Source organism: Amphiura filiformis, chromosome 19, assembly GCF_039555335.1.
Source record: "Amphiura filiformis chromosome 19, Afil_fr2py, whole genome shotgun sequence".
NCBI lineage: Eukaryota > Metazoa > Echinodermata > Ophiuroidea > Amphilepidida > Amphiuridae > Amphiura > Amphiura filiformis.
In genome coordinates this window covers 16,496,120-16,508,837 of record NC_092646.1, presented here as the reverse complement: position 1 = coordinate 16,508,837, position 12,718 = coordinate 16,496,120, and the positions used below count along the sequence as shown (strand labels likewise).

Here is a 12,718-nt window from a genome sequence, read left to right as displayed (position 1 = left end):
AAATCAAACAGTAGTCAATAAATGTCAGAATCATATCAATAGTTTATTTTAATTCAGACAGTTCTTATAAATGTATCTTATTCTTATCTGTAGGTTATTAGTATAATTATGTTACCCAGCAAACACAAAAATGTTTTTAAAAACAATTATATTTTTGGTTTTTGGTTTCGGTAAAAACGTTTTATTAACATTAAGGGTAGATGCGGTATTGTTGGTCGAAGCAGCCAAAAAATCGATTGTCATTGTCTAAATCGATACATTATTGAAAAATAACACTTTGATGTTTTGCGAAAGGTCATTCTACAAATCATATGCTTTGAAAACGTGCTTAATTTATTGTTGTTAATGAGTTATGTACTTTTTGCAAAAGTGTTGTTGTTTCAGCCCTCTTTACAACATAACTCAAGAACCACAGTCCCTACAAAAGTATATCTGTGATATTTGAATTCTTCTACACACTCGCTAAGAATTGAGCAATGCAATTTTTGCCAAAGCTCACTACCATTCGCAAGATGCTGTGAACTACCAAATCACAACAGTTCAAGATTGTGTATAGCCTTAAAATGTCGGGTTATATAAAGGTCATGGAAACGTTTTAAAATGTTTTGTATGAACACACACTACAACAACATTTTTTAATGTTGTCGAAATGTTATTGTAAAACATTTCTTGCAAACATATTTTGCCAAATATCTTAAATATCAACACTAAATACCATTATGTATTATTGCAGTAAGTAATCAAACATTTTTTAATGTTATGAAAACGTTTTATACCCTTTGTATAGCCTACCCTTTATATAACCCGACATTTGAACATTTTCTGGCAACCTTTTCTAACCTTTTGCGAATAATGTCGAAAACGTTTTGTGATTGCTAGGTATGTATTATGTAAATGCCAATAATGTATAAGGGGTGAAATCAAAACGGTTGATCGCCGTCGCCGGTTCCGTCCGGTTTCCATTGTTAGAATAGAAACCGGACGGAACCGGCGGTCATCTCCGGTTGAGTTTTGAAGTAATCCCTAAAAGATATGGGGGCAAATGTTATTTGAAATTCCACGCACTCCCTTCCATTTGCTGCTGTTACATCGATCGTGTTTAGAATTTGTCATTTTAGTCATGACTAATTGAAAAAGTCATCGTATGAAATCCGTAAGTCTAGCGATTTTCAAATTTTATAGTAAGAAAAAAGAAAACGGAAAAGCTGTGACAGGCCAATTCCACAAGTATGCATAATGTTGTCAACTCAAGTTATACGTCTTCAATTAATATGTTTACAGAAATTTTACATCGATGTGTTATTCTGACATCATAATCTTATGCTTACTATTTACAAAGAAACAAAAGTTTTCTCAAAATGCTCCTCTTAACAATAAGTTATACTACTCAGTTGACTTTAGTGGTAATAAGTCACTAAATTTCTGTCAATATAAGGGACCGTTCAATATTCTCGCCAAGAGGGAGCGTGAGTTTTTAAGGGGGTTTTTCGGGGTTTTTTTTGGGGGGGGGGGTGGGGTGGTGTGGGGGTGAGCATGTTGAATGGAATCTAACCATGAGGGGATGTTAAGTTTTAAATGGAAAAAACGGGGAAACAATTTTGAGCGGGCGCGACTCACGCGAGGGAGCAACTTGAAATTGTTTGTCGATATTTGTTGTCGAAAACCCCACTCAACCTAGCGTAAATATTGAACGGTCCCTAAACAAGATAAAGTTTCTATTTTGTCTGAATACATATATTCGCTTGTCTCCTAATATCTTCCTTGTAGAATTGACCCCCAAATGAACTATTTGACAAAAGATCCTGAACTTTCATTTGACGAAATTCAACAAATTCCCTTCCTTTTGCTGATAATTACATCGACGTGTTTACAATTTGTCATATTATAAACACGATTGATGGAAGTAGTCAGCACAAGAAGTTCGAATGTTCATATTTAAAATCTGGAATTGATGTTTAAAGATTTCATAACGAAAGACAAAAAAACGGCAATGCTATGACAGGCAAATTACAAGTAGTAATATGTTGTCAATTCAAATCACACGTATTCAATTATTATGTTTACAGAAAGGTAACAAGTGTTATTCTGACCATCATAATCTTATGCTTAATATTAACGAAGAAACAATAGTGTCCTCAAAATGTTCTCCAAACATGTATTTGTACTAACAATATGACAATAGTGATGTTATATTCACTAATATATAAACATGTTAAAGTTGTTATTATATCTGAATACATATTCGCGTTGAGGGATTTTATTATGATTCTGACATAACAATCTTACGGAAGCGCATAAGGACCATACAAGATGTTTAGTTCCCAAACTCGGAAACTGGGAACTAAACATGCTGAACTAAACATGTCCCTTATACGCTTCCGTATAATCTTATAACAGCTTATAACGAACAACATTATTCCTCAAAATGATGTTAATAATACATGATGTACTAACAGATTTACTTACTTAATTAGTGGTGTTATATTCACTAAATTTCTGTCATTATAAAGTTTCAATACAGTATATCTAAATATATCTGCGTTGCAGTGTTTACTCAGAATACATGCAGAGTGATACAGACATTGCCATAATGATGATAATGCGATCACTTTTCTAAGTATGATGCAACATATCCATAATTAGTTAATATACTACAAAATTACGTCAGAATAAAATAAAAGATTTAAATAAAATCAAAATATACAGGAAAACGAAAGTAGGATGTATGAGTTTGGAAAGCTGCGACTGGTATTTTAAACTTGAAATGTGCCCTTGCTTTAGATATTAAACAGATTTGTTTTAACAAATACCATGAATGCGAAAAAGAAACGAATTAGCCCAAATGGATATGATAAACATGAATAAGGTATAAGATGAAAAATGGTTTAATTTTTGATGATTTTAATACAAGCAAGCAATACATGACAGGAGAGTGGGAGTTTTAACAATAAATCGACAAAAAAAAAAGACCACCCCCACCAAAAACAAAACCGGATTCCACTTTAAAATTCCCACTTCCCTTGGCGTAAATATTGAACGGTCCCTAAAAGCTTACATTATCAGTACTATTCAGGTGATGATAACTTCATTTTCAAAATGACTGGTATTGATTTAGCAGCCTAAAAACTGGGTTGTCTTAGAAAAATGGGGGCAAAGCTGCGCTTTTTTTTAATCGTTTTCTATATAAAAACTTTATGTTGTTTCGATGCTGGATTTCTTTGGCCCACGTTTTTCAAAACCAAAGTTTGTAATTTTGTTGATGAAAACGGGGATGGGGTAGGGGGATGGTAACACCCAAAATCGCAATTATATTACTTTTACAATAAAATAGTGATTTTCCCCGGACATTTTCTTTCGAAATTTCTTTCTTTCCTTAATTCCTCTAGCCCTTTCTCTCTTTCCTTCCTTCTCTTTCATTTTACCGTTGATTTCCACATCTTCATTCTCCCTCCTTTGCATGCAGCTCTTTTCATTCAAAGCATACGGTACTTATGATTAGTTCTGTAGTTTGAATATCTTTACATCATTGTCTCCTGCTACAACCAATGTTTCTTCATCATCCATCAATGCCAAACCTACTGGACACCTGCTTACATTCTTGGTGAGGCAACCAATGTAGGCACCTGTCTCAGCTGAGTAGCTATAGATGGTACCTGATTCACCATAGCTAGATATGAAGATTTCATGTGTTGATGTACAGCAAATGCCCGTTGGATTCCACCCTGAACTTTGTGGAGGTTTAAGGGTCTGCAGATGAACTCCGTTGTCATTGAGAATATGAACAGCAGCATCAATGACGTCTTGTAATATGATGATTTTGTCATCACTAGATACCGCAATGAAGTACGGTTTAATGGTGACTTTGAAGCTGATGATGTGCGTCCCATCTAGATGATGCTTGCTGATGTAATTTTGCTCAGTCTCACCCACCAGTAGATTGTTGTAGTTGTCAATTGCTAAGCCCCAATGCTGCGTACCTTGAGCATCAGATGACACATTGTCAGGTGATTTGGTAGGAAATTGATGCTTCAGGTTTCCTTTTCCATCATAGACACTGAAAGACGATGTTAGGTTGGTTACAAAAAGTTTGCCATCTGAGCTGGCTACGACATTCCATGGACTACCGGGTACCTTGATTGAAGATTTGAACTGCCCATCCTTCTTGTATATCTTGACTGCTGCATCTTTACAATCTGCGACTACGATATCTTCTTCCTGTGTTATCGCAACACCACGTCCACCTATCAGCTTTCCAGCACCACCATTTCCAAATGATCTATCCAACTTCCAAACACCAATCCCTTCTTTGCGTTGCTTGACTACCACGGACCCCAGCTTTTGAGTGGTTTCCTGGCCAATGTGAGCTGGTTTGAAGTAAACTGCTGCTTTCTGTTTATCCACAGGTGCTAGTTTCACATCACGTAGCTCCGTCAAGTTGGTTTTCAATGATGTGTAGATTAGAGCCAAATCATAATCAGATCCTGTCTTTACCACTTCAGTTGCCATCTGTAATGCCGTTTGGAGTCGTGTTTGCTGAAGCTGAACTTCATCCTTTTGAGCATCAAGGTGCTTTCTTTTGTCTGATACAGCTTTCTTAACCTCTCCTTTCAGTTGTTTTCTTTCGTCTTCCAAGAGCTTTAAAGCTCTGTTGAAGGACGCATCTATTGCAGCATCTACCGACGGTCCATCTTTTTCAAGAAGATCAGTGACATTCTCAATCTCTTTCACCGCATCTACTGTCGCCTTGTTTGCTACGTCACAGTCCTGTATGAGTTGCTCGATTTCTTTCTTGTGTCCCTTTGAAGCGCTCTCCAGGTTCACCAGACTATGACTTGATGCAGGATGGTCTACTACAGTGCAGTCACGACATGTCAACACTCCACACGTTTCACAGTAGAACCACAGGACTTGATCTTCATGGATCTTGCAATACTTCTTCTGAGACAGATTCCTAATATCTACCTTCCCTGACTTCAGATCTTCATATGGAATTACCTTATGATTACTTAAGGCTTTAATCTTACTATGCGTAGCAATACAACCCCCACATATGAAACCCCCACACCTAGAACAATGTCCTTCAACTCTTTCGTCAACAGCTCCACAGCTTGCGCAAGGCACCACGGTGTCTCTTGATTGAAGCGTCATTTCAGCAGCCTGTCTATCCTTCAGCGTGTTGATGAAGAAATTTGTCCTGAAAGCTTTCACTCCGCCACGTGGTATCACAAAGTCTTGGACACATATTGGACAGCTTACCTTGGTCTTACCCTTAGCCCATTGCGTGAGGCATTCTAAGCAGTATGAATGGAGACATGGCAGAGATTTTGGCTCTTTTTGAGTTGTCAGACAGATGCCACACTGCGTCAGGTCCTTACTGTTGAAACTATTGGATTTTGCCATGATTTATCTCCTGCAGATATGCAACAAAAGAAGAAAACAAAAATTGAATGAGAATATAATTGCCAAAGATTATAAGAAACAGGCTAACAATAATTGTGGATTATAGGATGTCGTTCACTTCCGGCGTGCAGTGACCAAGTCGTCGAATTATTTGCCACTTTTTCTGCACATTACGTTACAACAGGTAACAAATTAATGCACTGTTAAGTAGCCAGGTTTTCGGAATAAGGGGAGAGGCACAAACGTAGCTATAATTATTGTACCAACAACATTGGTAAGTGTTCTTGTGTCAAGTATGTCACGACAGTTATGTCCCCTACCCCTACTCCACCTCTCAGTGCCGCATTTGCGATATTAATAGCCTACTTATATGCCAACATTTTGGGTGGGTTTTTTTGACTGGACACAGGAGAAAAGAAGAAGTACATCGCAGATATTTTTGGTCAATTTTATTTTAGTATGGTCATGATCCCCTGGATTTTGGATTGGGAGGGACGTGCGGCAGAAGACTCGAAAAAAAAAACCTACCCGAAAATAATACCGATGTACTGATGCGCATTGAAAATATGGGTTTCACATCAGTTTTCACTATTAATCGTAAAACTATTATGATTATTATCAATAATTAGTATCATATGAGTCAAGTAAGTGTAACAGTGAACGAAGTTTTGTTTGCTGATGAGCAGATATCGGTAGATATTAGTATAGCATCAAACTTGTTGACTGAAGTATACAAACAAGATCATAAATTAATTACGTGATTGACTAATGACGAAATATACTAACCCAATACGTAGCAGAAAGATACATTGGGCTATTCCAGGAAATAGATGCACACCCCCTATAGAGGAGTTAGGATATCCGGACTTTTTGTCCAATCGTGACTGTTGGAAATCCAGACTTTTAAAGTGCCCAAAGGCAAAAAAATCCGGCAGAAAAATAGTTGAAAATCATAAATCCTCAATTTGAGAGCTCATTTTCAACATTTCCGTGATTTTTCCTTCATTTGATTGGATTTCCAAGCTTTTTCCAGTAACATTGGCAATTGGAAATCCAGTCGTTTTCAGAAAGCAGACTTGGAAATCCGGACATTTCTCTGATTGAAAATTTACTCCTCTATAGGGGGTGTGCACCTATTTTCTGGAATAGCCCATTGTATAGAGCCTATGCACTTTGTCCAAGCAATTTTTATTTGCTAAAAGATTGATCGCACAAACATGATAAACGTTGCTCACATGTTGTCTCACTTTTAAATGAAACTGGTTTCATGCCAAATTTATATTGATTTATGAGCAAAAATGTCAAAGAGCTTCAAAGGTCGCAATTTGGGCACCACAGGGGTTAAACCTAAACAACTCGGACGATATTCATAAAAAGTCTCAAATTGTATGAGTTTTTTATACAAATTCAAATAAAGAATAGTTTGCACCATCTATGATGTCTCGTTACATAGATAGACGGATGAAAGGGCATGCCATTCAAGCACCTACTTACCAACCTATTCACTCATTTTGAATTTTCACATCGATGTAATTTTTATTAGGTAGGGCTATACTCGGGGCTGGATTTACCATTGGGCCAAATGGGCCTGGGCCCATGGCCCCCAAATTACCCTGTGCTTCTTCCTTTTTAGCCCAAGTTTGATATAAAATTGGATCGATTGAGCCCATATTTATTGGTCGAGCTATGAGTTTTAAAATATTGGACGAGACGTAGTCGAGTCCAATATTTTAAAACTCATAGCGAGACTAATAAATATTGGGCGTAAAGCATCAATTTTATCATTATTATGTGTTGCATCCAATATTATCACAACTTGGATCCATCAAAACATAATAATGGCCGTAATTGCATTTTTCCAGCCTTTCGCGCACTGATCCTGCAAATAGCAAAATTAACTTTCATTTTGGGCTATAAAATAGTCTGAAATTGAATTTTTGCGCGCTTCGCGTGCATATGTCCTAGTAAAATCGGAACAAAAGATGCCCATCCGAATGCTTCCGCAGCCACTCCCGATCCCGTAACTTCTCCAAAACCTGGCCGAAGTTTGAGTACACATGCCTTCCTCTGGGTGAGTTTAGTCAGTTTACATGTTTAGGGCCTCCAAATTTTGGCCTGGCCCAGGGCCCCCAAAAGTTAAATCCGGACCTGACTACTTGCAACTTTAATAATTCAATCAATGCGTACATGCTAGGTTACGCCCATTAACTTTTCATAGTTTGATCAACAGCCAAGTTCATATGATTATTATGATAAGATCAACAGCAAAGTTCATGTTTAAGCTTATTATGATCACGCGATTATTTTTTATACTGATTATTATGATATTAAGTGTCTGGTAGTCTAACCTCGTAGGCCTAGCCACTTTTTAAAACCATTATTCTTGCTTTATTTCACAAACCCTGCCCAATAGAACACTATCATCTCCCGAGTACCATTGCCCAAGACAAAAAAAGGCCACTGACTTTGGATCAGATAGCGAACTACGACCCTTGAAATGACCGTGATGTTTGGAGGGTTTTTGTTTGAAGGCCTATGGTTTCAACTACCCGACTTTAAACCAAATTTGACGAAAAATAGACCCATCATTATACATATTATGGAAAATATGTCATTAGAAAAGGTTAGAGGACATCTCCCATTCACCCGTGTGTGGTGAATTGACCACGTAATAATCACATGCACACTCAAGGGTATATGCCAATTACACATATCTACTCCTTTCGAAAGCCGTATCTTGCTAAACAAATATATTTAGGCCAAAATTAATAATGATTTGAATATGTTATCTTCATATTACATGCAAAAAAACTTTTAAAAAAACTTACAAACCCGACACAGATACCTGATGTAATTTCAACCAAGTTACCAAGCAATTCACTGTTTCGGAGTGAATGTGGATGCGGATGACGGCGTGCTGTCATTTATACTACAGTTCAATCATAAAAAAATCAAACTCACTCGATAGTATCGACCATAAGGTATATTTTTGCCAAATTTGGACACCATCTGGCTATTTTCCCTATAGGTTCCATGCAATATTAATAAATATTGGTCATAATCCCCATATTTGTCATTTTGCAAATAAATATACACAGACATATATACGCTAGAAACAGCTAGCTCCTCTTTTGATGTTTACTGAGGTATGGCGAGTGTGGCCTTCAGCACGTAAAATTGGGAAAGCTATCTAGCACAACAAAGGGTTATTTCCCGATACACTGTGGAGCAAGGAAAGTGGTTATTTGTACACTATTAAATCACTGCGGGATTTAACATTGGTTGACGATGACACAGCTCATTAAAGTTTGTCTCTCGATATATTGCAACTTGTTGTAATGTGCAAATTTTGCAACAAAAAAAACGACAAATTTTCACGGCTTTTTCGAGAAGATTTTGAAAAAAGAACCGGCAAATTTAAAATGCAAATATTATAAAAGCCAGGGTTTGGAAACGTATGTATATGGTGAACAGCTAAATCGACTTATAATTCATAAAGTAAGATCAAGTCAAAATATTCATAATAAAATAAGAAATTATGTAGGTCCTAGCTAATTGCACTGTCAAAATCGGAAACTTAAAAGACCGCAAACAATTTTGTCTCACGAAGTATAGTCCGTAAAACTGTCATACATTTTGCCGAAATTCCAGGGCTCGGTAAAACTTTTTTAAGCCCTAGGCCTATATTTTAACTGTAACAAAAAAAACATGGACGGTAACGGTGTACCGGACATATTGAGCAAAAGTTTGAGAATCACTGTAGTGATGTTGAAGACTTATACAACTTTTACACAATGGCTTACCTCACACAATGGGTCTCCTCACACTGTCGGTATCAAAGAGCCACGGCATTTCATACACTGCAAGAAAAAACAAGATAGATTGGGTATTTTCAGTGGCGTAGATTTCTTTTTGACATTGGGTGGATGGGGGTGGAATTTTTTTTTTGAAGTAGGCCTATAGTGAATCCAGCACCTTTTAGTGCCAGTAAAAGTTTATGGTACCAATGCGCACAAACCATTTTGCCATATAGAAGTTAAACTGATGAAATATGGTGCAATGTGGAACAAATTCGCGCGAAGCGCGCAAAAAATGGTACTTTTGTGGCTATGGCCAAATATGGGGTTATTTTGGTCAGAAACCCACATACAGGCGTCAACATTGGGGGGATGATTGTATGGACCATGCCCCTGGCAAAATATGGGGGATTTATCCCCCCGGTACGCCTATGGGTATTTTGAAACTCAGCTGAAAATCAAGGTGATAAAATACTGATGACGGAATCAGGCCAAGTGATCTGGTGAAACGCTTTCAGAAACACATCACTCTCTTTTCAGCAATCGCTGACCTATGCAATTCCAGGCGATCTGTAAAAGAGAGTCCAGCGTAAGCGTAAATGACTAGAGCTTGGGATACCAAAATAAATGTTTACATTAATGACATTGGTGTCAGACCTATTATAATGATACGATAATTAAGCCCCCAATAATGGGTTTCATTTTATCCGTAATTTGTTAAACGGAGATTTTTACTTTTTTTTAAAATAATGAATTTATCGAAAAACTTTTCGAAAAACGCTACTGCAATGGTCAGACCCTTTAATGGACCAGACAAGAGAAGATGCACACCCAGTGGTATGCCTGGTCTTTTGTCAGGGCAGGGGGAGGGGAGCAAAGAAACAAATTAATGTTCAGTTTCACATTTGAAAAGAAAGGTGACACACATTAGAGAGCTTGCAATTTTCAAACGTACTTATCATACGCCCGTGCATCTATTCAAAATTGTCAGGAGCGGGGGGGGGCAAAAAAAAAAAATAATGTTCAGTTTCATATTTGAAATGAAAGTTGACACACATTTATTAGAGAGCTTGCGATTTCCAAACGTACTTTTCATACGCCCATGCATCTATTCAAAATTGTCAGGAGGGGGGGCAAAAAAATAATGTTCAGTTTCATATTTGAAATGAAAGTTGACACACATTTATTAGAGAGCTTGCGATTTCCAAACGTACTTTTCATACGCCCATGCATCTATTCAAGATTGAATATGTGACTGTGACGGGATTTTGAATAGATGCACGGGCGTATACATGATACGTACGTTTGGTAATCGCAAGCTCTCTATCATGTCTATTAGGTTGATTTCGGGCGAAAATGTGCAATTTTACAATATTTATAAATTATACCCAAATCAATGTGTTAACCAAATGATGTGCGCGTATTTAAACAGACTCGGTGGGGTGGGGGAATCACCACCCTGTACCCGCTCCCCATCAGGTACGCCACTGTAACACACCGGTATTATAATTAGAACCTCTGTAACTTACCTACATACAGCGGCTGCGTGCTGCGTGCTGCCAGACCATAGTATTTTCTTTGAAAGCCTCCAAAGACGTGAAATATAACTTTTTCAAACTTCACAGCTGTAAGATGATTCTGCAAAATAATTAAAGTAAAATATGAATCCACAAGAAGAGTCATATCAACCAAATTTTATAGAATAGACTGTCCCAAAGTTTTGAATTTTTGACATTATTTTACTTCGTAACCACCGTTCACGTATATATTCGCTACATTTATTATTTCGGGGGTACGGAAATCATCACCCGCTGACCTGCTACTAAATTGCCTTTATCAGAACCAAAAAAGTAAAGGAGGCGAATATCTCCTTGCTTTGTTTTTTATGTGTATTATATGTTATTTATCTTAATGCATTTTGTATCTATTTACCTTGTATTGTTGTATCATTGTATGTGCAATATGGAGATACCGAATAAAATAAAATAAAATCAAACTCTCTTTCATTGGCGATTGGACCAGACTCCTCCATGTTGCTATAGTGGGGTCGCTACACCTCCTCTACAGCGAGTCTGTTACCTTCCCAGCCATAGGCGTAGATCCGGGGGGATGGGGGATTTATCCCCCCAATATTTTGCCAGGGGGGGATCCATAGTCCATACAATCATCCCCCCAATGTTGACGCCTGATAATGGGTTTCTGACCAAATTAACCTCATATTTGCACATTTTAGCCCCAAAAGTGCAAATTTTCGCGCGCTTCGCGCGCATTTAATCTACTTTTACACCATATTTCATCAGTTTAGCTTCAAAATAGCACAAATTTTCGCGCGCTTCGCGCGCATTTATATCATAAACTAATTTTGTCGCCAAAGGCTGCTGGATTGACTATACTTCAACATTTTTTTCCAACTTCATCCCCCCCAATGTCAATAAGAAATCTACGCCACTGTTCCCAGCATTTAAGAATTCCGGTACCCATTTATACACCTGGGTATCGAGAGGAGTAATTGAAGTGAAGTACCTTACTAAAGGGCACAATGCGCATGAACACGTCGCGTCGGGGCTCGAACCCACAATCATGAGGCCTGTGCTCTACCGCTAGACGCACTTGCTCTCAAATATTCAGTTTCATATGTAATGTCGAGCGCAAAAAAAGTGCAATTTTAATGCTAAAATGGACCAAACATTATGACAACATTGTGACCTAAAACCAGGTCATAACAAGATGTTCAAAACAAATTACCAAGTATTTCGAACCGGGGGCAACCGAACCGTACCCCAAGCGCTACGCTAGCTCTGCTTTTCTTATCGAACATAACTGCGAAAATTTCCACACAAGTAATTAGTGATCTAGGTGAGTGAAATCAAATACTGTTTTTTATTATTAATACCTACCTAATATTTGTAGAATTTGTCCAGAAATATGAAAAGCATAGGTTTTTTTATAGTTCAAAATGGCGTCTGCTCCGAGCGTCTGACGGAGAAGCTACTGTGTTATTCAGCAATTTGCAAAACCAAATATGAATAATAATCGTGATAATTATTATGATAATAATTTTTCATAGTTGCTGTCGAAGCCATAAAGTTAGTATTAATGATTACTGTGTGTTATTAGAGTCTGCTGTGGAGCCTACGTTCATCATGTTCATTATCACGGATCTTAATTGCTCTTTAGCCCCTTTGATAAAAAATGATTATATGATAAAGCATACATTATCACTTGAATCAATAAATAATTATGATACCTAAAAATAAACAAATATTGATAAACTTAAAACACGTATAAAGGTTTTTTAAAGTGCACCGTAAGGCGACGAAAACACCCCTAAAACCTTGTTTTACATGTTTTACGGTCGGACCGAACCAGATTTAACGTTTTGGGTGTAAGAGAATACCAAACAAATCCCAACTCTAATCCTAACCCTAACCTAATCTTACCATAACTCTAACCCTTACCCTAACCCTAAATCCTAAGCCTAACTCTAATCCTATTAGTATTTCGTGCTCTCTTACACTGAG

General features: G+C 37.4%; 1 protein-coding gene across 1 annotated transcript; it reads right to left on the bottom strand.

The window, feature by feature from the left end:
- Window positions 1-1,513: 1,513 nt before the first annotated feature.
- On the bottom strand, window positions 1,514-9,265 carry LOC140140994 (E3 ubiquitin-protein ligase TRIM56-like). The gene is made up of 2 exons (XM_072162768.1): window positions 9,204-9,265; window positions 1,514-5,410 (listed from the first exon to the last, which is right to left on the bottom strand). Exon 2 carries the CDS (start codon window positions 5,398-5,400, stop codon window positions 3,496-3,498), a length of 1,905 nt encoding a protein of 634 aa, XP_072018869.1. The 5' UTR covers window positions 5,401-5,410; window positions 9,204-9,265; the 3' UTR covers window positions 1,514-3,495.
- Between the last annotated feature and the right edge of the window lie 3,453 nt (window positions 9,266-12,718).